This window comes from Chenopodium album, chromosome 22 (assembly GCF_948465745.1).
Source record: "Chenopodium album chromosome 22, dcCheAlbu1.1, whole genome shotgun sequence".
NCBI classification, from domain to species: Eukaryota; Viridiplantae; Streptophyta; class Magnoliopsida; order Caryophyllales; family Amaranthaceae; genus Chenopodium; species Chenopodium album.
Window position 1 is genome coordinate 18,860,377 of NC_137855.1, and position 24,021 is coordinate 18,884,397.

Sequence of the window (24,021 nt, forward strand, 5' to 3'; positions counted from 1 at the left end):
GTACCATATAAAAAAGTAGAAGAAGAAAAAAAAGAAATTAACCGTAAAAACAAACAACAGATAAAAACAAGAGCAGTTATTATCGGATAGTTATGATAGGTAGTTTTTTTTATTTATAATGGTTATGTTTATGGGTAGTTATAATAGGATAGTTTTTTTTACAAAAAAATTACTTTTTTATTATTTTCTTTTTTTGATGCAAAATTATTTTTTTTTTATGGGTATATAATGTAATTTTTAAAAAATAGACGGGTATTTTAGGAAAAGCAAAATTTATCGACTAAGAAGTCCTTTCTCTTTATATAGTACTCCATACTATAGATATATTTTAGTCAATAAAGACTTACCTTAGGAACTGAAATTGTATTAGCTGTCTATATTCCTTGGTTCCCTCAAAAAATTTGAATTTTACAGAGGCTTAAAATTTATTAAAATAAAAAAAAAATACTTTCAATCAACTTGAAAAGGGGTAAGTTGTTTGGTTAATCTCCACTAACCACTATCACACACATAATTTCCATTCTTATCCTAATTCTTTAATACTATGTACGTGAAAAGGGGTCATTCTTATCCCTTTTTTTTTATTGGAATATATCCGATTAATAGTAACATAAATACAGTACATGTATAGTATATGTTAAACAAAAAAATAAATTAAAAAAAAACCTAGTTACACATCGTTTTATAATCGACAATGTAATAAAATAATTATTATCAAAATAAAACGATACGGAGTATATGTATAAATAAACAATGTAATACAAATGCAATGTCTAAAAAACTGTAATACGGAGTACAAATTAAATGTCAAACGCTCTTTAATTACGCTATTATAAATCTAATAATAGGAAATAAATTTCGCGATCCGCATCAAAAACCTTGAGCTTCCATTTACTCTTACACGGCATGCCATTTGATGTGTTCTCCACTCTTCCCAAACATGGTTGCTAAATACAACCTTCATTTACTTGGCACACCCCCCTAAAAACCCAAACATACCCTCACCCTCAAACTCCCTTTAATTTCTTACGTTCTCTCTTTCAACCCAAAACCCCAAAATTTTCAACCAAAAAATTCATTCAATTCTCAAATCAATTTGATAATTTGTACTATCATTATTCAAACGAAATTTATCGCTTGATCTTCCCTACAAATTGTTCGTTCTTGTTGTAAATGTAATCTTTCATGATCTGTCTTAATTTTTTTTACTCCATCTTTCATGGTATCTAAGTATATATTATGCACTTATGTTCACAATTCTTCTATTTTTTTTATTTGAATCCCCTAATTCTTGTTCCTATTGCTAGCATTGTAGCCTATACTTATAGGGAGCTGATTTCCGCACACCCTATTTCATATCCGCACACCCCACTTTCCCTCTAACTCTCCATTTCTTATTTCATGTTTTTACTCTCAGATCACGTGCCAATGTTGGTATTATGTTTTTAATTTTTTTTAATAATTTGACTTTTGATTTTAACCAATTAATTACTTAGCTCCTAAATTAAAGTAAAACTAGTTTTTGCTTTTTACCTAAACCCCCTGTACACCCAAATTTTCTACCTTTTCATGGATCTTCACCATTAACCTTTTAACCTCAAAAGCTTCTACCTTTCCAAATTACCTCTATTTTAATAAAGTAAAATCGAACCTTTGTGCAGAACTGCAAGTTTTGAAATCGAAAGTTGTACAAGAGGTTTCAATTCTGATTAATAAAATGGAGAACCTGTTACAACAAGTTTCGGTTGAAGTTTTCAATATTTTGGAACCGATACCTATAGGGTAACCTAATAAAAGTATGACTTTTTTTTGCAAGAAATAAAAGTATGACTTAAACCCACATATATCAATTCAAACCCAAATTTAATAAATAAAAATAATACTCCGTATTAATCACGACCCAAAAATAGTTATTAATATATGTACTTCGTATTAAATTTGCTAAACATCTATTTTTGTGGGTCATTGTATTTGCAAGTTAGAAGAACATGACCCTCTAAAATTTTTTAAACTAATATTGCAAAAAAATACGAAATGTATTAAATGACATGATACATAAATCAGAATCGGAAACTACAATCCCATATTTTAAGAACATGTTCATAATAGGTTCTAGTACTGGTTCTCATTTTAAAGAACTTGTTGTAGCATGTTTTGGTTTCACTTCTAAGAATTTTAATAGGGCTTGATGATTTGCATAACGTACTAATTTTAACCAAGGTATGCGGTTTTATTTTCATAGTTTGATTACGTTTTATTGTCTAGATTAATTATTTTTATATGCTTAATTTTGTTGTAATGGACGCAAGTTTACCCATTGGAATAGTTAATTCTAAGTTAGTGGCACACTTTTGAGACAATAATAGTACGTGTTTAGTACAAGTATTTTTGCAAAAATATTTGCCGATTTAACTTTTTCCCAACATTTACATTTTGTCAAGTACTTAATTTGAGATAATCATATTTGTTGATTTATGATGTTTAATTGTTAAAGTTATTATTGTGAAAGATAAAATTGAAAAAAAAACAAAAAAAAAAAGGTATGATCAAATCAGGTTACATGTAAAAAAAATAACAACCCAACAAATAAATAACTTTGATTTTACCATAAAATTAGAAATACTATAATATTAGAATAAACAAAAGCTACTACAAAGGGAAAAAAATGAATTAACTAAGATAAAATACATTTAGCAAAAATAAGTGAAGTATACTCAGTTTTACGTGCAAAGCAATGAAATATGGCAACTTTGGCAAGTGGGGACATGGATGGGGTGTGCGGATATTAAACAGGGGTGTGCGGAAATCAGCAGCCCATACTTATATCATGAAATTGAAGTTGATTGGTTGCTCCACTTGGGAGGGGAGGGGGGAAACAACCTACACCACAAGCTGCCAATAACAGGCCAATAACAGTCACTGCTAGAGCAAAACGTGCAATGATGAGAGCATCCCAAGATTTACTACCCGAGCAAAATATAAAACCTGATAACACTAATGAGATAGTGCTTATTGTTTTGTTCAATATATAAGAATTTTGGTGTACTATTTTGTTCAATACATACTAAATAGAGTATACTATTTTGTTCAATATGCACAAAAAAAAAGTACTATGTTGTTCAATGTGTACAAAATAGAGTATACTATTATGTTCAATATGTGCGGAATAGGGATATCAATTTTGTTCAATTTGGTTGAAATAGACCAACAGCCTATTTCACTTGTTCAGCACCAAGAGTACTCGAAAATAATAACAAAAAACGAAAAACTTACATCAATTTTGAGATCTTCAAGGTAAAAATTGTCATTCATTGCTATCGCAATTAGTATTTTAAATCGAATTTGGTACTCTTGTGACAAAACTTAAAAATTTATTAATACATTTTACCAAGTTGAAAGAGGAGGAGAAAAAAATATACTTTATATTTCTATTAAGGTTGTAAGTATAAGGGAAAAAAAGGTTACGTTAACCCCTTTCCAACTATTTCTTTTTTACATCCGAAAAAAAAAGAAATAGTAAATAACAACAAACTAAAAAACAATACCTCCACAACTTAAACTTAGTCGCTATCGTCGTCGGTCTCGTCGCTGTCATCGTTGGGGTTGTAGTCGGGATCATCGGGGTCGTCTTCGTCGTAGTAGTTGTCGTCTTCATCTTCGGTCTCATCGTCTTCGTCGTCGGTCTCGTCGCTGTCATCGTTGGGGTCGTAGTCGGGGTCGTTGGGGTCGTCTTTGTCGTCGTCTTCACCGTCGTCGTCGTCGTCGTCGTCGGTCTCGTCGCTGTCATCGTTGGGGTCGTAGTCGGGGTCATTGGGGTCGTCTTTGTCGTCGTCTTCATCGTCGTCGTCGTCTTCTTCATTACCGTCGTTGTCGTCGTCGTCATCACCACCATCCTCGTCGTCGTCGTCGTCGCCACCATCCTCGTCGTCATCATCATCGTAGTAGTCGCTAACCATTTGAGGTGGGAGAGCAAAAATGGAAAAACAGTCGTCAACCATTTGAGGTGGAAAAGTATAGGGACCAGCTGTCGGCGGTTGTGGTGTTTGTGTTGGTGGTGCTGATGCTAAATTCGAGGGATGAGAGGAGATTTCAGATTTGGGACTATGTTGGAGATTTGGGAGATTTGTTTTGTAATGCTGGTGCTGATGTTATGTATTTTTTTGAGAGAATTTTTGTGTTGTTACTGTTGTATATAAACACCAAATACCTTGTCGTATTTTACAGAAAAAATTGCTATAAGGAGAAAATGGAAAATTGAAAATGACAAGCCATCTTCTAAGGTTTGATTAAATACAACTCCTTTTTCAAGGTTTAAGGTTTGGCGCATCTTTCTAAAAAAAAAAAAAAAAAAAAAAAAAAAAAAAAAACAAACTAGACCTTCACTCCCTATTATTTGCATGAGTCTGACGAAAAACCAAATGAATTAAATGTTATACCTCCTTTTTAGAATTTTCATTCTGCAATGCACATGAATCAAGTAACTTTTTAGAACTCTCCTCATGAGATTCTTTTATGGTCACGTGTCCAACTTTTCTTCGTTCTATAAAAGGCTCTTAACGGAAAGCGGACGTTATACCTTTAACTCAACTTGAGTTACTTGACTTGAGTTATGTGGGGTCCACCCACTAAAGCCAGGTGCTTTCTTGTCCAGCCTCAACAATGGTGATTAAAATGCCTGAAGGGCTGAAGTTAACCAAATACACTAAATACCAATAATAAACCTTCATCAGAATTCAATAATTAAACTCATTGTACTAAATACCAACAATAAACCTACAACAAAATTATATTCAATTTAAATAATTTTGAAAAGTCCAGTTAACAATGAATCCAATTAACCAACTAATAAATTTGGATATATGCATACCAATTACAAACAAACTGAAGGAAATGTGTCCTCGACTAAGTATATACATGTATACTAAAAAAATGACACCATAACATGCTGATGTGTCATGTTATGATTGGTCCATTTTTTTATTTATTTTTGAAATCCTAGACATACTATACATGTATGTATTATTGTATATACATGTTTTTTTTTTTTTTTTTTTTTTTTTTTTTGTAAAGAATGTGTAATTATAGATTTTTAAAATCTTTTTTTTTTCATCTTAATAAAATCATTTTCCAAATTTAAATTATAATTAAAATCTAGAAATTAAAAAATTCATCATTGTTCATCATCAATCATCATTCATGATTGTAATTAACCACTCCCACAATCTATTCACAACGAAGATCAAAATTCTGACCAAAATTCCGTCCAAATTCGTTTACAAATTTTGTTTTAGGGTTCGATTGATGATTTTGATTAATGTAAAAATCACATTGTTTGATAGTTTTGAAGATGAAAAAAGTATTAGGAATGTCTATTATGATGATGATGTAAAATGCAGATCTTTCATTTTTTTTAAACAATGAATGGAAAACGAGGGTTTGCTCTTCAATAAGAGTTCGAATTTTTTTTCGCATTGTTTGATCAAGAATCTTATTTTCCGAATTTTGTAATCTGTTTGTGGTTAGGTAATCACCTATATTTAGTTAGGTCATTAACTTAAAATTTTAGTTTTACTTTTGTAGTTGGAATCTACTTGTACGCTAATCGTATTACAAAAAAATAATCTATGGAATATTTATCATATAATTTTAGCAAAAAATATTTTTGTGATCAGTATCTTATTACATTTTGGAAAAAATATTTTTTTTAATTATTTTCATATCATTTTAACAAAATATATTTATGGATAATTATCTTATTATATTTTGGAAAAAAATATTTTTGAAATCTTCGGCATATAAATTAGTGGCTATAATATTGAGATATTCCTAACTAGCTTTCATTCACCTTGTTTTTTTTTGTTATTAGCTATATATTAGATAATGATAACTTTCTTAAATTACATGTTGTATGACCGTATATACATCTACATCCATTATTTTAAGACCCATCCTTTTTATCATTGTTAAGAAACACATTTTTTGCCATTTATATATATATATATATATATATATATATATATATATATATATATATATATATATATATATATATATATATTTTACAAAGTAATACCAATATAGCTTTGTTATATGACTAGATGAAGCCACAGTTTGTTTGAATTTTTTTTTTTAATTTATGTGCTAAAAATTGGTTATATATTTAGATAAAATTCCTAATATCTAAAGATAATATTTTATATTTAATTAATTTAATTTAAGTTTAAAAATCTCATTTGCCATTTTTGCTTACGTGGCATTTGAATTATTTAAATATAGAAGATTATAATAATCTCTTATTTAATTGGGTAATACTAAGATTTATAATCCTACGTGGAGCACTAAGAAAATTAGATCCTACGTGACTCTCTAAAAACTCAGGATAAACCCCCCCTTTATATATATACTAATACTAAGATTTATAATCCTCTGTGGCGCACTAAGAAAATTAGATCCTACGTAGCTCTCTAAAAACTCAGGAAAAAACATCCCTTTATATATATATATATATATATATATATATATATATATATATATATATATATATATGTGTGTGTGTGTGTGTGTGTGTGTGTGTGTGTGTGTATATATATATATGTATGTATGTATATGTATATGTATATGTATATGTATATGTATATATGTATATGTATATGTATATATATATATATGTATATATATATATATTAGATATTTGCCTATTTATTTAGCAATTTATAGAGAAACATTCTCTCTCAAATCGTTAATGACATTTAAGAGAATATTTTTTTTAAAAAAAAATATCAAAAAACCTTCACATATAAGAGTTTACCAAAAAAATTTAAAAATTGTTTTTTTTTTTTTTTTTTTGTTATTAGCTTTATATGGTTGTTTATCAAATCCTATGTAATGACCAAAGATAGTTTAAGTCATTACCTAACCCACAAAAAACATCGAGAAAACTTAATTACAATGCAATCTAGTGTGAATAACTAGGGTGATCAAGCCTAAATCAAACACACACATGCACAAAATCAATCAACCAATTTAATCACATTATCAACTTAATCAATTTCCCCAAATTAACTTCAATTCATTACTAATACATGCTTCACCATTACCCTAGCAATCAAACTACTCACAATCCATTAAGAACATCAAAATCAAAGCTAAACTAATCAACAAATTCATATTCATCAATTGAAATAAAACTAAATCAATCAAACTATCAACAAGCTTAATCAATCAACAAAACAAATGAAATCAAACATAAGATTGTATTAAAGAGTAAAGGATTCTTACAAACTTGATAGAAATCAAACCAAATGTAGCAATCTTATATCATCAATCATCAAATCCAAAGTTTCTCTCTCTAAAAATCTAAGAACAAGTGTGTAGGCGTCGTTTGAAGTGCGCCTACGTAAAAGCATGTGGTGAATATGCTTGGCACTCAAAGGAAATGAGAATTGAAATTACAATTAGGGACAACGATTAGGGACAAATAAAGTAGGGAGCCGCCAACAAGTTTTTAAGAAACTTGTAAACCATTCACGGATCATTTAAGGCAACCACGATTAAGGGACAACGATAGGCAACAACGATTGACCCGTGAAGATTACACCCCATTCATAATCCATGAGATTACTAACTCCATATGGTTCGGAACCACAAAAGGAGGATCGAAGATGATGGTACAAAGTGAGGCAAGGAGTCACATTCGCCTGTATTGGCCTCTACTCGATTCTTATTGTGAAAAGTAATTCCTACGATCTCAAAGGCATACAAACAAATATTTAATTTTCTCCAAACTATTATTATGCTAAATTGGTTGAATATTAATGCAACACATAATTCTAAAATATTAGTGATCACTTGATTAAACAACAAGATTAAAAAGGAACCTAAACTGGTTGTCCAAATTATCTTATTAGGCGTGATATTCAATTACATATTCCCTTTAAACATGCAATATGGTGATCATAAATAATAATAGAATAAACATTAATATTGGAAGCAATTTAACAATAATAGCGTTAGTCCAAATCAAATAAAAATAACCCTAATCATGATATTAGCAATATAAAGTAATATAAGTACTTAAATTAATTACTCACATTCTGCGCGTTCCTTGAAATTGCTACATCATGAATAAATTGTTAGTAACTTCAATAAATATAAAAATAAAATGGAGATTAAATTAAATAAATGTAGATTTAATTTGGCCCAATCCCTCAGTTATTTGTAGCTTTCACACCTTGGTTTAAGGATGGAACCTCGGGTTAAGTATGGACTCCTTGGAGTGCTTAGGGGAAGAATGATGTAATAAGGAATATAGGTTTGAGGCTTAGAATATGAGAGAAAGAGAAGAGAATGATTTTTGGTGGAAAAGAGAGGAAGAGAGAAGGATTTGATGATCAAGCTTGTTGATGATTGAAAAAGGGGAGATATATATGACCTCTATTTATAGGGAAAAAAGAGGGGTCGAATCAAGAAAAGATAAGAATTCGAATCGGATAAAACTCTTGCAATAGACAGAAGTTTTTGCGGTTTTTGTTTTTATCATATCTTTTGATCTAGAAATCGGAATAAGATGAATCAGATTAAAATATTTTGTAGAATAAAAGATATGGCCGAAATAGTGAGACGGTGTCAGTTTTGGATAGAGTTTCGTATTTCTTTTATATCTTTTTCGTTATAGCTCGGAATTAATATTATAATATATCATTGGAAAGATAATTTCAAGAGATATCCAACCATATAAAATAAAAACTATGAAGCACGAAAATAATTTCTAACTATCTTTGAATGTCTTTCAATTCGAATCAAATTACTAGAGGAGTTTTATTCTATTTCAAACTCTTTAATCTTATCTTTTCAAAAAGGATAATTAAGATATTTTAGAAACTTATAGAAGCTTCCAATTAATCCTAATTGGATTAGGAATGAGATTAAATCCTTTGGACCCTCCACATGATCATTGGGTCGTAGGTAAGGTGGGTTAGGTTCGGTTTAGACTCAGTTTAGTATTTTGGCCATAACTTATTCGTTATAACTCGGATTTGGGCTTATAATATATCGTTGGAAAGCTCTTTTAAATCCCCATCCAAATATTTAATCATTGGACCCAGATTATGGACCATAATAAACTGGTATAAACGTTTTTTATAAAAAGGACACGAAATGAATGACTTTAATGAACACGAAATAAATTATTTTGGGTTTAAAGGCACGAAAAGAGGAAAATAAGTTATGATTTGGGAAAATAGGCTATGAATTGATTGGATTGGTTTATGAAATGTATTGGGAATGGACATGGATTTAAGCACTCTAAAGATTACATAGTCAACCCGACCAATAATGGCGGTGAAAGGTTGTTCATCATCGGGTTTAGTTTTGGGGAGACATTTTTAGGTGTCTACAAAGTGTTTTTCTCTCTCTATCCAAAATTCAATCTAAACTAATTCTAATCTATTCTAATTCTCCTCTCTCTAAAAATAGAAGGAAAACTATATATAGTAAAACTAACTAGAGAGAAGTCGGTTATGACGTCCAAAAATAGACCCACGGAGATGTGGCCGCACATAGAAAAGAAGAGTAGGCGCACGGGAAAGGGTACGGGCACAAACCCAAGGGGGTGCGCCCGCACGCGCCTCCTGTGCGGCCGCACGCGCCACCTGTGCGGCTGCACAGACCCCCAGTGCGCCCGCACCTAGGAGGGTCTCCTCCTCCCCTTCTTCGATCTTGATCATCCTTGTGCACACAACTTGGTGATGGTGATGAACATCAAAGTAGGCAGCAAGTATATGAGCATTTTGGTGGGTTTGTGGCATAGATGATGCCCCCACCGCATGCGTGCACCGGTCTAGAGACTTGTTCTTCGAGTTCCTCCAATCTTGAAGCTCAAAATGCTAGCACAAGGCATCCGATGTGATGATAAATATGGTTTGGTATGGGGCCTACAAGCAACTCTTGAATAAGTAACTCATACAAGTAACCTTGAATAAGTAACTTATACAAGTAACCCTTACCATACAAATAACCCTTGAATAAGTAATCATACAAATAACCCTTTAATTAACCCATTCAAGTAAGCTCTGAATAAGTAATCCATACAAGTAACCCCTGAAGAAGGAAAAAAAAAAAACAAGTAACCCCTGAAAAATACAAGTAACCCCTAAATAAGTAATCCATAAAAGTAACCCTTGAAAAAAAAGATAAAACAAGTAACCCCTGAAAAATACAAGTAAACCTTGAATAAGTAATCTATACAAGTAACTCTTGAAAAAAAAAATACAAGTAACCCCTTAATAAGTAATCATACAAGTAACTCCTGGAAAAAAAAAAAAAAAAAGAAAAGTAACATCTGAAAAATACAAGTAACCGTGACAATACCAGTAACTCCTACATGCGCGTGAATAGTAATCTCTAGGTCAGTTATTTTTGCTGACTTGGCAGCAGGCCACATGGTGTGGCCTGCTGCACCAAAAAGGCACCTTTGACCTCATTGTCATTTTTTGGGTCAAACTTTGAAAACATTAACTATAAATTACCGTTAATCTATGAAAAATATTATAGTCATGAGTAGTCTTGTGAGATTCGTCTCATCATTGTAAACTTTTTTAATATTACGTTTTTATAATTTTTACGTGTACGTAAATAAAGATATAAATTAGTATCAATTATGATTTACAAGTATATCATGGTTATGGGTTATCAAAGTACGTATACATTATAAGGCGTGCCAAATCAAGGATACAAGCCACGTGTCACATATGTCTCCACCAAATTAAACCAGAAGATGTCATATCTATCGAGAGGCGAATAGAGTAATAGATTGGATAGAAAATGTAGGTCATTTAGTTAGAGACAACATGGATATATATATCATACCTTGTAATAACTCTAGTTTAATTCCCAATATTTCCTCAGATGCATTAGGAATTCCCCTCGTGAGGATGGTTTCCTAATGATTTTCTTTTTTCTTACCTTTAAAAAAAACTATTAAAATTACACTATTTTTAGTAAATTAATTTAAATAACAACAAAAAGATGGTAATTAAATTGTGAATTTGCCAACTAATTTTCAATTGATCTTTCTATCACTCTGCTCTAACAATACAATGACAACAAGAGTTGGGCATGAATTGAGTCGTGGATCAAGCTGGCCCGCGGGCGACACAGTAGAGGTCTGACACGGCACGAGCCCACTAGTGGCATGACACGAGGAATATTAATTAATAATTAAAACAGTAAAAATAAAAATAATAAAAATAAAAATATTGAATTTAATTAATTAATAATAAAATTATCAAATTAATAATAAAAATAATAGGCTGCCCCGCGGTTCGGCACGACCTAGCCCGCCAGGCACGTGGGTCGTTTCATTTGGTGGCACAATCTTCCATCATCCAGGACCGGCATGGCACGGCGCGAGCCACCTCCTGGCACGGTGAGGTATAGCCCCGATGTTGTGGCGGCACGATGCCCAGCTCTAAATTGACAACTAAGCTGCTAGATTAACACTAAGATGACCGCCACTTGATAGAGGTCCCAAATGGCCTTATTAAAAGCTAGCAATCTCATCCACTCGATTATTCCCTACTTTATTTTCCCCTTTGTTTGGTAGGCTCATAATTAGTTAACCTTTTTTATTATTATTTTTATTTTTTGATAAATAAATAAACCTTGTAGGAGAATAAACACATAAAGTGGATGGATAATATAGTATGGAGTTTTTGGACGGTTACAAAATAGTGTGATTTATTAAAAATAATTTTAAAAAAAATATTGTCATTAAAATTTTGTATGATTAATTGGTTTTTTTATATCAAAATAAAACTCTCTTTTGGTGAAAATATTAGTTTATAAATTTTATTTTTTTACTATACTAGTTTTCTTGTTTGTGGTGTATCACACTATATTTAAGAGAGATGATGGCTATATTGCAATTGATTAAAAAGAAATAGGTGTAATTGCAAGTGATTAAAATAAATTAAATGCAACTTTCTCTAAGGATATGCTTTTCATTTTTCTTGGAAAATTTCTTTGATTAAAGCCATTAATTTAATGAAAAATGCGGAAAAAAAAGGTTTACTCTTTTACTAGCACATTAAACATATGAAAGTTTTGTTGTTTTTGGAATTAAAATAATACAAAATAACACACAATCTTAATTAGAATAATAATTTCCAATACCTAATTATTCTCTAATAATAGCCGCATCAGCCCGTCTTGTGTGTGGCTAGCCACACTGTGTGATAACACTGACCGAGTAACCCCTGTAATAATGACTAAGTTACCCCTATTACACTAGCCGAGTAACCCTATATCGCTGACCAAGTAACCCCTTTAAAACTGACTAAGTAACCCCTATTACAATAACGAAGTAACCCCTGCCACACGGTGTGGCCAGCCTCATATAAGACTTTGTGTAGCCACATATGTAGGTCAATGAAAACATAGTACGAAGTATTAGATTGTGCTCTTGTTCTCTAATCATTTAACTACCGAAAATAAATCCTCAATTATGAAGCAATTAAAACAATGAAAACAACAAGCTAAGAACAACATATCAAAAAAAAAAAAAAAAAAAGAAAAAAGAAGAAAAAAGGAAGGAAGAAGACATTAACTTCATTTTTCTTTTTGCATAAATTTTTTTCCCCATAACTTTTGTTATTGAAATGGTCCTTAAAGCTCAAATGATTAGAGCTTCCTTCCCGGTTTCATGACATCTTGGAATCGATTCCCACCCCCGTCCGTTGTGGCTCTCTAAACAACAAAAAAAAAAAATAAAAAAAAATAAAAAAAACAAAAAAATTTAAACAAAAAAATCTCTTATTTCAAGTGTTTTAAAAATATAATATTGCAATTAGAACAACTTAACAAAGATAATTAAAAACTCTACCGTAGTCGTCAACTACGGACAACTACAGACGGTTATGGTCGACTACGATAAGAGATTAAATCTCAACCGTTTATTTGTTAATTGACTAATCCTAGGCGTCCAATTCGACACCTCAAATAAACAGTCATCAAGTCTAGTCATCAAGTCATTAAGTCTTGTTTGGTTAAATTTTTTTGTTCAAAAATAGTTTTTTTTAAAAAAAAAAATTTTTGTGTGTGTGTTACAAAATTGAATTAAAATATCTTCCAAAAAATAAATATTCATCTTAAACCTATATCATCTAAAACCTTCATGTTCAACCTACAAGATTCATTCTTTTGGTTCAAATTAATTTAATTCTTATATTTAGTTTAATTTCATAAATTATAATCAATTTATTTATTTGTATCATTGTTTAAAAAATCACTTAATATATATTTTGATTTCGTCAATGAATTTTGTTAGATGAATTCGTCAATAAAAACTTCAAAGTTCTAAAAATAATCAAGTAAAAGTAATTTATTTAAAGGTTAGAATAATAATTATTTCATTATTAGTCAAAATTATATTGTGCTTCATTTTGATGTAATTTCATGATTCATTCGCAATGTTTTTTTTTTTTTTTTGATTTTTTTGAATAGCAATCTTCCATTGTTAAATGTTAAGGTTGAAGATGACTAAAGGTTAAAGATGAATATAGGTTGAAGATGAATAATATTTTTTAATTTTAAAAAAAAAATCATTTATTAAGTGTGTGTTTTAGGGGAACAAATATTATAATGTATCGATTATAGGGCGTTTTTTTTAGGTAAAGATATTATAAGATATTATAATTAATTATAGGATTATAAAAAACTTTCATTTGACAAATACATAAAACAATTAGTAACCGAAAGTATATTATGGGTTACATATATCATTATCTTTTATAAATTGTACATTATCAATTAGGAAAAATTGCTGGGATTAATCTCAACTTTGCTCTGTTTGTCAAAATTAAACTCAACTTTCGTTTATTTTTTTTATTAATCCCAACTTTTTACGCAATTCGCCCCTATTGCACCCAATTGGTCATCCAACTTGATATAGCAAGTTACTAGACACATGTTAACACATGCTAGGTCCAAAATTTTTTTTTGTAAATAATTAAAACCCTAACCCATACCCAGCAGGCGGCAGCCCTGACCTGCCTCCTCCGGCCCCCTTCCCTTCCCCCTCCCCTGTCCAATTTCGATCACTTGCCCCTCATCAATCCCCATCCAACTCTAACCACCCTCTCCCTTCCCCCTCCGTTTCAGCCCCCCCCTTCCCCGCCGGTTTCCGCCCTCCTTTCCCTTCCGCATCGAATTCTGACCACCTCTCTCCCATCCCCATCCAATTTCAAAAGCCCCCCTCTCTTCCCCCACCGTTTCCGCCCCTTTCATTCCTTTTCACTGCGGATTTCGCCCTTATTTCCCTCCACCGTTCAATTTTGACCACCTTGCTACATTCTCCGTCGAATTCCGGCCACCCTTCTCCCTGATTCCGACTGCCTTTTATAGTGGCCGCTGTTAAACACTAAACCATAACAATCCACACAATGTTAGTGGAAAAATAAAAATTTAATAATTGGTTCGACCATCTCAAGGTTAGAATTTATTTATTTATTTATTTATTTATTTATTTATTTTTTTTAACAAGAGCTTAAACAGATAGTGAACACTACTCAACAAAATTAAAAGAGGATAAGCTAGAGTTAGCGGTTGTAGCAAGAACTTGGGCCTTCTCCACAACTTCCCAATCGACCTTGAGAACGGAACACCACTAAAAATTACTGCTTAGTTGGTGTATACGAGCAAGCGTCCATCGAATGGCTATATCTGGATCCTGGTCGCTCCGAAGGCAACGTACCACTGTAGTGGAGTCCGTGTAAATGACTACCGCACGAAGGGATCTTGTAACCGCCCATTGTAGCCCCAGCAGGCAAGCATTCAACTCTGCGTGAAGAGCAGAGTGAGCTAGCCCGGAAGAAGCCCCCCCCAGCCAGCCTTGCTCCCCGTGCTCCCCAATCTCTGGGCACCAACCCATCCCAGAACTATGAGTCCGTTTATTCCAAGAGCCGTCAACCAGGATGATTGTCTGGAAAAGCAGACTTCCCGAACCTGAGTCCTGTAAAACAACACGTAAGAACCCCGGAGGATAATCACTTACCAGTTCTGGAGGATGCAAGACGCGTAGACTCCCCTCCCTTTCGGTAGAAAAAACTTCCTGCTGGCGCAGTCCCTCTGATATAATTGTCGGTGTCATCAAGTGGCCAGTCCCAGGCCGGGTAAAAACCCTGTTATTACGCGATATCCACAACCCCCACAAAGTTGCAACGAAAAAGGTAGTTTTATGACCATGAAACCCATCCTGGCTTATAAATAGCCGGATATAGTATAGAATCCAGTCGTTGAAGGACTGGTCTGCGTTAGCTTCTGAGTGGATAGTTAAAATCCCACCCCTCCAAGCATCCCGTGCGACACTACAAAACCTAAACAAGTGTTATAAATCTTCCTCCTGCGTACCACAAAGGTCACAGTGTATACTAATAGACAAGACACGTCTTCCCAAAGCCTTCGTGGCAATCCTATTCCGAAGCAGCTTCCACAAAAACAATTTCCACTTAGGCAAGATGTCGAGTGCCCAACAGATTTTATACAAACCTGAGATGTCGTCCGAAGAATCGGAGAGTTGTTTGAGGAAAGCATACCCTGTCTTAACAGTGAAGCGACCCGACCGGTGGAAACGCCAATACAGATAATCCTCTGAGTCGGTCCCTGGCAACTCCATGCTCGCAATAACCTTGGCGTCATTGTGCACAAATGCAGAATGAATACGTGCTAGATTCCACTCAGGTTCAGATGGGCAAATGAAGTGGCTGGCCTTCCACTCCTTGGCCTGACGCAAAGTAACAGAAGCATTAAATTCTGGTACTCTGCCATCCATCCATCTATCCCTTCCCGCCACTATAGACCTACCGTTACCCACTTTCCAACCACAACCTTTAGTGAGGATATTCCCAGCCCTTATGAGGCCCCTCAAACCCCAAGAGAAATTCCTATTCCGATAGCGAAGCTCCACACCCTTAGACAATGGGCTATGAAACCTAGCCGCACAAACCTTCGCAGCCAAAAGCTGGGGATTATGGAACAAATGCCAAGCTTGTTTCATTAGCAGAGCAGAGTTGCAAGACCCAAGACTACGAACTGCCAGGCCCCCCATTCCTTTAGGCAAGCACACCTTATCCCTACTTACCCAGTGCATCCCCCTATTATCCTTATGAGACCAAAGGAAAGCAGCAAGCAGAGAGTCAACCTTATGAGCAATACCACTTGGCACCTCGAAACAGCTGAGAACATGAGAGGCAATTGCAATGAGAACAGAATTGATAACAATCAATTTTTGTGGCTGAGAGAGATTGATCGCATTCCAACTCGTAAGCCGCTTAGCTATGTTATCAACTATGAACTGAAAAGAGGTAGACTTACGGCCCACCAAATCAATGGGGACCCCAAGATGCGTCACGAACTGCTCCACCTTGGCCATTCCGAAAATGCCTCTGAGCGATGTCTGCAGGGCAAGCGGGGTGTTAGGGCTGACCTTAAAGTAAGACTTTGCCAGGTTTATTTCCTGGCCCGAAATGTTACAGAACCTGTGAAAAATGCCCGCAATCGCTTGGGTACTTTGAACATTAGCTTTGTAGAACAGCAGGGCATCATCCGCAAAAAACAGATGAGAAATAGAGGGTCCCCTACTCCCCAATTTTATCCCGTCGAAAAGACGCATGTCACACCCCTGTTGTAACATTCTTGAAAGAACATCCATACAAAAAAGGAAGAGATAAGGCAATAAAGGGTCCCCCTGACGCAACCCACAAGAAGGTCTGAACTTATCACTTGTCTCCCCATCTAGGAGAACTTTGTACGAGACCATGGAGAGGCACTGACTTATCATTTGTAACCAGGTGGAGGGAAACCCATACCACTGCAGAACCCGTTTCAGAAAATCCCAGTTAACCCTATCATACGCCTTGCTCATATCAATCTTCACTGCCGCTAAGGAATCCACCCCCCCCCCCCCCCCGTAGTCCTCTTATTAATCTTGTCCATAACTTCATGGCTCAGAAGGATATTGTCTGTCATAAGCCTACCTGTAATAAAAGCATGCTGGGAAAGGGAGATAAGATTCGGCAAAGCCCTCTTCATCCGATTGACCATGCATTTAGAGATGCATTTGTAAACTGTATTACAAAGGCTAATAGGGCGAAGGTGCGCTGTTGTCTCAGGGACGTCAATCTTAGGGATCATCACAAGAATGGAGTGATTCCATTCCTTTAGCAAGTAACCTGTAGCAAAGAAACTCTGGATAGCAGCAACCACGTCATTCCCGACCTTATCCTAGTGTTTTTTGAAAAAAGAAGCTGTAAAGCCATCCGGGTCAGGGCTTTTATCACCATTGAGGCTAAACATAGTCCTCCGAACCTCCTCCGCTGTGACTGGTTTCGCAAGAGTCGCCAGCTGGCGACTATCTAAGGTCGGGATATGAAGTGCCCTTAAAAGCATGTTAGTTGCAGCATCAGTATGGGAATTCTGAGCCGGGCATAAAACCTTCTTCATTGAGTCTACAACCAAATCCCTAACGTGATCCTTATCCTCGATCCAGACTCCGGCGTTATTTTGAAGAGTGTGGATAAGGTTTCGCTTCTGTCGCATCTTCACCTTCGAGTACAAAAGGGAAGTAGGGAGATCTCCCGCAGCTATCCATTTTTCTTTCATGCGCTGATTCCAAAACACGACACTCAAGGAGGCAGCAGTCATAGTATTTTCAACCGATGTGACATAAGAGTGAGCATGATGTAGATCATCCGTTGACATACCCTGTGTAGCTAGCTCCGTCGTCAACAATTTCCAATTCACCCCCCAGAGCTTAGTATTCTGTAAACACCAGTGACGTAACTGAGATCTAGTTAAGACCTGTTTCTTAGAAACAGAAAACATAGGGGAACCCTGGATAGTCGCATTCCACGTTTGTGAAACAATCGAACCAATCTCAGCAAAATCTAAGCACCAATTATCTATCTGATAAGGTCTGTTACTCTTCTGCTGACAAGCTTCATTGGTAAAAATGATAGCTGCATGATCCGAAGCTAACAGCGGCTGGTTACTAAGTCTACTCTCCGGGAACTGGAAAAACCATTCATTTGACATGTAGGCCCTATCTAGACGTTCCAAAACCAGACCCCCATTAAGACGTTTATTCTTCCAAGTAAACCTCGGACCCGAAAAAGGAACATCTAAAAGCTGATTTCCTAACTTCCAATCTGTGAAAACCTCACAACCTCTAATGTGTGTATTCCCTCCCATCTTATCCTCAAGTAATTCCAGCTGATTGAAATCCCCTAACACAAGACTATTAGGAAAATGTTGTAGGTTTTGCAACATTGAATTCCAAAAAAAAAACCTATCCTCAAAAACAGGCGGCCCATACACAAAAAAGACGTTCCATATCATTCCATTCCGATCATGTACATTACAGTGGAAAAAATGCGGAGTCATGGTGTTGGACTTAATGATTTTGATGATGACACAACCTCACTTACTTACATACTAATAAAGGCTTGATTGTTTAAGTGTGTGATCAGTGCAAAGACTAGGAGAATTAAGTGTTGAAGAAAAGATACCATGAGGAACAGGAAGGCCAGAAACAAAGTTATCCAAAAAGAAGAGTTCCCTCACAGGAACTGGCGCTTCAGAAATGAAGACTTGAGAAGAGAAGGTTCCCCCAGGGAACAGAAGCTTCAGAGAAGAAGCATCACTAGAGAAGAGAAGTTCCTTCCAAGGAACAGAAGCCTCGGAGTAGAAGCTTCATCAGAGAAACATGAAGACTAAATATACTTTTGTATTTTAGGATTTATGTAAGTATAAGATACTTAGTACATTCGAATGTCTTGTGTGGAATTGGTATAAGAAGATAATATTGTGCTAGCTAAAATTTAGGAAAGTGGTTATTTTCTAACGTTTATCTTTTTGAGCAAAAAAGAAGATTTTATTTTTATTTCTGATTTTACAAAATCTTTTCTGAAAATAAAAATCTCCACGTTTTCTAAAACTTACGGCCTACTCTCCCATGTTCTTCTTCTAGAAATGGTCTTGCACATTGAGGAGTTCATGGTCCCTTAATTTTAGGGACATGATCTTCTTAGTGGGTATGAGTAGTGGCGTAGTGTCTTGCTGCACAATTAAGTTTTTCCAAACATTTTTTGTGATCTATAAATAGCTCTTGATTTCTGTTGGAAAAACTCACCCTTGCTCACATAAGTTTTCATCTTTTATTCGAGTTAAGAGTCCAATTCCATACAAGTCTATTTGAGTGTTCTTAATGTTCTTATACTAGAGTTTAAATTCTTTCTTTTGAGTTGTAATTTGGGGAATGGGGAAGTTTGAGTGAACTTCTGTATTGTGAGAAAGAGAAATGAGAAAGAGAAGAGAAAGAGAAGAGAAAGAGCAGAGAGAAGTGAGAAGAGAGAAAGAGAAGAGAAGGAGTAACAAGTTGGGTGACTTGTTCCTCGGGGCTTCAAGTTCGTTGAGGAACTTGAAGTAAGAGTCTTTAGTTTGTAATAGGATTTACTGCCCTATTCTAGTGAAGATTCTTTTCCTAAAATCCCAAGTGGTCGTGGTTTTTCTCCTTGATTAGGGCCAAGGAGTTTTCCACGTAAAAATCTCTCTTGCACTTTTGTTCCTTCAGTTTATCTTTCTATTCCTTTAGCTTACTTAGTTTTAATTCCGCAAAAAGTTTAGCTAATTTCTCATACTACAATTCAACCCCCCTTCTTGTAGTATTCATTGAAACAACAATTGGTATCAGAGCCTAACTTCTAATAGAATCAGGAAACCCTGAAGAAGAAAGGTCTTGGAGAAAATGAATACTCACGAAAAGCTCGAGGAAGGATACTCAACTCAGAGACCTCCTATGTTCAACGGGAAGTTCTATACCTACTAGAAGAACTGTATGGAGATCTTTGTCAAGGCAGAGAACTACCAAGTTTGGAGGGTCATTGAAGTTGGTGATTTCGAAGTCACCAAGACAAATGCTCTGAATGAGGTAATCCCTAAGCCCATGTCTGAATATGAGAAAGAGGATTTTGACAAAATGGAAATCAATGCTATGGCTGTGAAATTGCTCCATTGCGGGCTTGGACCTCATCAACACAATCGTGTTATGGGGTGCAAGAATGCTAAGGAAATCTGGGATTTGCTGCAGATTAATCATGAAGGAACTAATGAGGTTAAACGCTCAAAAATCGATCTACTTATGTCTAAGTATGAAAGATTCGAGATGCTACCTAAGGAAACCATCCAGGAAATGCTAACTCATTTTACTAACATCATAAATGAGCTAGTTTCCCTTGGTAGACAGATTCCTATAGATGAGCAGGTTAGGAAGGTTCTCAGAAGTCTTCCACAGGACGAGAGATGGAGAGCTAAGGTGACAGCCCTACAGGATACTAAGGACTTCACCAAGTTCAACATCGAGCAACTTGCTGGCTCTCTCATGACCCATGAGCTGCACCTTGGAGTCAACACTGAAACCATGAGGAACAAGGGGTTGGCTCTGAAAGTAGAGGAGGAAGAAGACTCAGAAGTGGACGAGGATGAAGCTGCCATGATCGTTAGAAGGTTCAAAAGGATGTTCAAGAAAGGCCGCACCTCAAGGAACTTCGGGAAAAAGAACTCTAATGCCAAACCTGACTACAGCTGCCACAAGTGTGGATCCACAGATCACTTTATCAGAGATTGTCCCCTCTAGGAAAATGATAAAGGAAAAGGAAAGGGCAAGGAGCAAGGAAAAGAAAAATTCAGCAAAGCAAACTTTCAAAAGTCGGACATGAGGAAAGCCATGATTGCAGCTTGGGGTGATTCTGACAGTGAAGAAGATGAGGATGACCAACCAGAAGAGGAGACAACTAATCTGTGTCTGATGGCCAAATCAGATGATGAAAAGGCTAACCTTGAGGAACTCCACAAAGAGGTATTTCTTGATCCTAAACAGCTTAAAACTCTCTCTAAAGATGTCTTAATAGATTTGTGTCTAGAAGAAGAAGAATTCTTTAGAGAAACTTGTGTGAAACTGAATAAGTGTGAGAAGGCTCTTAAAGTTTGCAAGGAACATGGCACTTGGTTGGAAACAGCTTATGCCAAGTCCCAAAGCAAATTGCAAGAGCTGAATATTAAGAATAAACACATAAAAGAGATAGCTGATAGAATCAAGAATGAAAGTATTCTTCTGAATGTTGAATTAACTCAGTATAAGCTCATGAATTCTGATATCAGTTCTAGCAGTTCCTCGAGTGATCAGTTGCTTAAATTCAATGTTGATTTTGAAAATCTGAAAAATGAACTTTCGACCTTAAGGAATCAAAAGGATCAACTTGAAAATGAACTGAATGCTAGAAAGGATCGGAGTATTGACCCAAAAGTTATACCCAAATGGATTGCTGAAGCTCAAGGAAAAAGAACAGAAGGACTTGGTTATATGACCAAGAGAAAAGGTAAACAAAAGAAATATGTTGAGCTTCCTAGCATGAAAATGTGTACTTTTTGTGGTAAGACTGGACATCTTTATGGTCAATGTTGGAATAGAGAAGAAGCTAATAAAAGGAATGTGAAACAAGTGTGGGTCAAGAAAACTGATATTGCATCCAAGTCAAAGGAACCCAAGGAAACCTGGGTTCCTGATTCTAATGCTTAGTTTTCTTGCAGGTTCTAGTGAGGGGGAACAACTCGCGGTATCTCGACAGCGGGTGTTCAAAGCATATGACAGGTGATAAATCAAAATTCCTCTCACTAGAAGACTACCCTGGAGGAACAGTAACCTTTGGGGACCATAAGTAGGGCGAGATCATTGGAAAAGGAAAAATTGGAAGATCAAAATCTCATTCCATTGATAATGTGTTCCTGGTCGAGGCCTTAATGCAAAATCTGCTCAGTATATCACAATTCTGTGATAAGGGAAACTCTGTAAGTTTTACTTCTGATTCTTGCAACATCATCAACAATAAATCAGGAAAGGTTGTTCTAGAAGGAACAAGAAGAGGGAATACATATACTGTAGACCTCAACTTAATCCCAAGGAACAACCTTACATGTCTGAGTGTTGTTGAAGATGATCCCCTGCTATGGCATAAACGTTTTGGACATGCTAGCTTTTCATTACTGGACAAACTAAGGTCAAGGGACTTGGTTGTGGGACTTCCTATTATCAAGTTCCTACAGAATAAAGTTTGTGATGCATGTGTGAAAGGCAAGCATGTCCGTTCATCTTTTAAATTAATGAAAAATGGTGAGCACTACAAAGCCTTTAGAACTGATCCATATGGACTTGTGTGGTCCCATGAGAATTCAAAGCAGGAGTGGCAAGAAATATGTTTTGGTTATTGTTGATGATTATTCCAGATTCACTTGGGTTATTTTTCTTGCAAGTAAATATGAAACTTTTGACGAGTTTGTTGCTTTTGCCAAGAAGATACAGAAAATCAGTGGTCACTCACTAGTCCATCTCAGATCAGATCACGGAACTGAATTTGAGAACTCAAGATTCGATGAGTTTTGCAGGGAAAATGGCATGAACCATAACTTCTCAGCTCCAAGAACTCCCCAACAGAATGGGGTGGTGGAAAGGAAGAATCGAACCCTTGAGGAAATGGCTAGAACCATGCTGATTGCAAGTGGATTGCCAAGGAACTTCTGGGCTGAAGCCGTGAATACAGCATGTTACATTCTTAACAGAGTAACAATCAGAAGCATCATCAACAAGACTCCCTATGAACTTTTCAGGGGAAGGAAACCAAACATATCTCATCTTAGGGCCTTTGGTTGTAAGTGTTTTGTACATAATAATGGTAAGAAAAATCTAGGCAAATTTGATGAGAGAAGTGAAGAGGCTATATTTCTTGGATATGCCTCTGATAGAACTCAATGTGTGTTGAGGAAAGCATTCACATAATATTTGATGAAGCTAACCAGTTTGTGAGTGTACAGGAACAGGATGAAGATAATGATTTTGAAATAGGTTTGATCAGAGACAAAGATGAAGAAGAAGATCAAAGGCAAGCCAAAGAAAAGCATCCTGTAGCAGAGGAAGAACCTCAAGAGAATGAAGATGTTCCTCACCAAGATGAACAGGTGAATGAGGAACAAGCTGAAGAGGAAGAAGCAGAAGGAACAGGACAAGAAGCTCCTCAAATTGGAGTTCCAGCAAGGGAATTTCATCCCAAGCCCTTCAGGTATCAAGGCTCCCATCCTACTGATCTCATAATCAGTGACATTGGGAAAGGAACTCAAAATAGATCGCAAATGAGGAACTTCTGTGCGTTCCAAGCATTTCTGTCCATCCTAGAGCCTCGAAATCATCAAGAAGCCTTGGGAGATGCTGATTGGATAGTAGCCATGCAAGAGGAACTTAATGAGTTCGAAAGGAACAAAGTCTGGCACCTTGAGCCAAAGCCTAAGGAAAAGAAGATCATTGGGCTCAAGTGGGTGTTCAGGAACAAGTTGGATGAGCATGGTACCATTGTACGGAACAAGGCAAGGTTGGTTGTGAAAGGCTATAACCAACAGGAAGCTATTGATTTCGATGAAACCTTTGCTCCAGTAGCTAGATTAGAAGTTATTAGAATCCTAGTAGCTTTTGCTTCTTTTATGGGTTTCAAACTCTATTAAATGGACGTGAAATGTGCTTTTCTAAATGGTTTCTTAAATGAGGAGGTGTTTGTAGAACAACCTCCAGGTTTTGAAAATCCTAAGTTTCCAAATCATGTCTTCAAGCTTGATAAAGCTCTTTATGGGCTTAAGCAAGCACCAAGAGCCTGGTATGAAAGGCTCTCAAAGTTCCTCCTGAAAAATGATTTCAAAAGGGGAAAGGTTGATAAAACTCTTTTCCTTAAATCTAGAGGAACTGATTTGTTGGTAGTTCAGATTTATGTTGATGATATTATATTTGGTGCTACTAACAGTGGTTTGTGCAAGTACTTTGCTGAGCTAATGGGTGGTGAATTTGAGATGAGCATGATGGGTGAATTGAATTTCTTCCTTGGACTCCAAATAAAGCAAACAGCAGAAGGAATAATGATTCACCAGCAAAAG

At 35.4% G+C, this 24,021-nt stretch overlaps 1 protein-coding gene across 1 annotated transcript; it reads right to left on the reverse strand.

Annotated features, from left to right (window-relative positions):
- Positions 1–17,277: 17,277 nt before the first annotated feature.
- LOC145604057 (uncharacterized) lies at positions 17,278–18,321 on the reverse strand. Its single transcript, XM_081660010.1, has one exon. It carries the CDS (start codon positions 18,319–18,321, stop codon positions 17,278–17,280), a length of 1,044 nt encoding a protein of 347 aa, XP_081516136.1.
- Between the last annotated feature and the right edge of the window lie 5,700 nt (positions 18,322–24,021).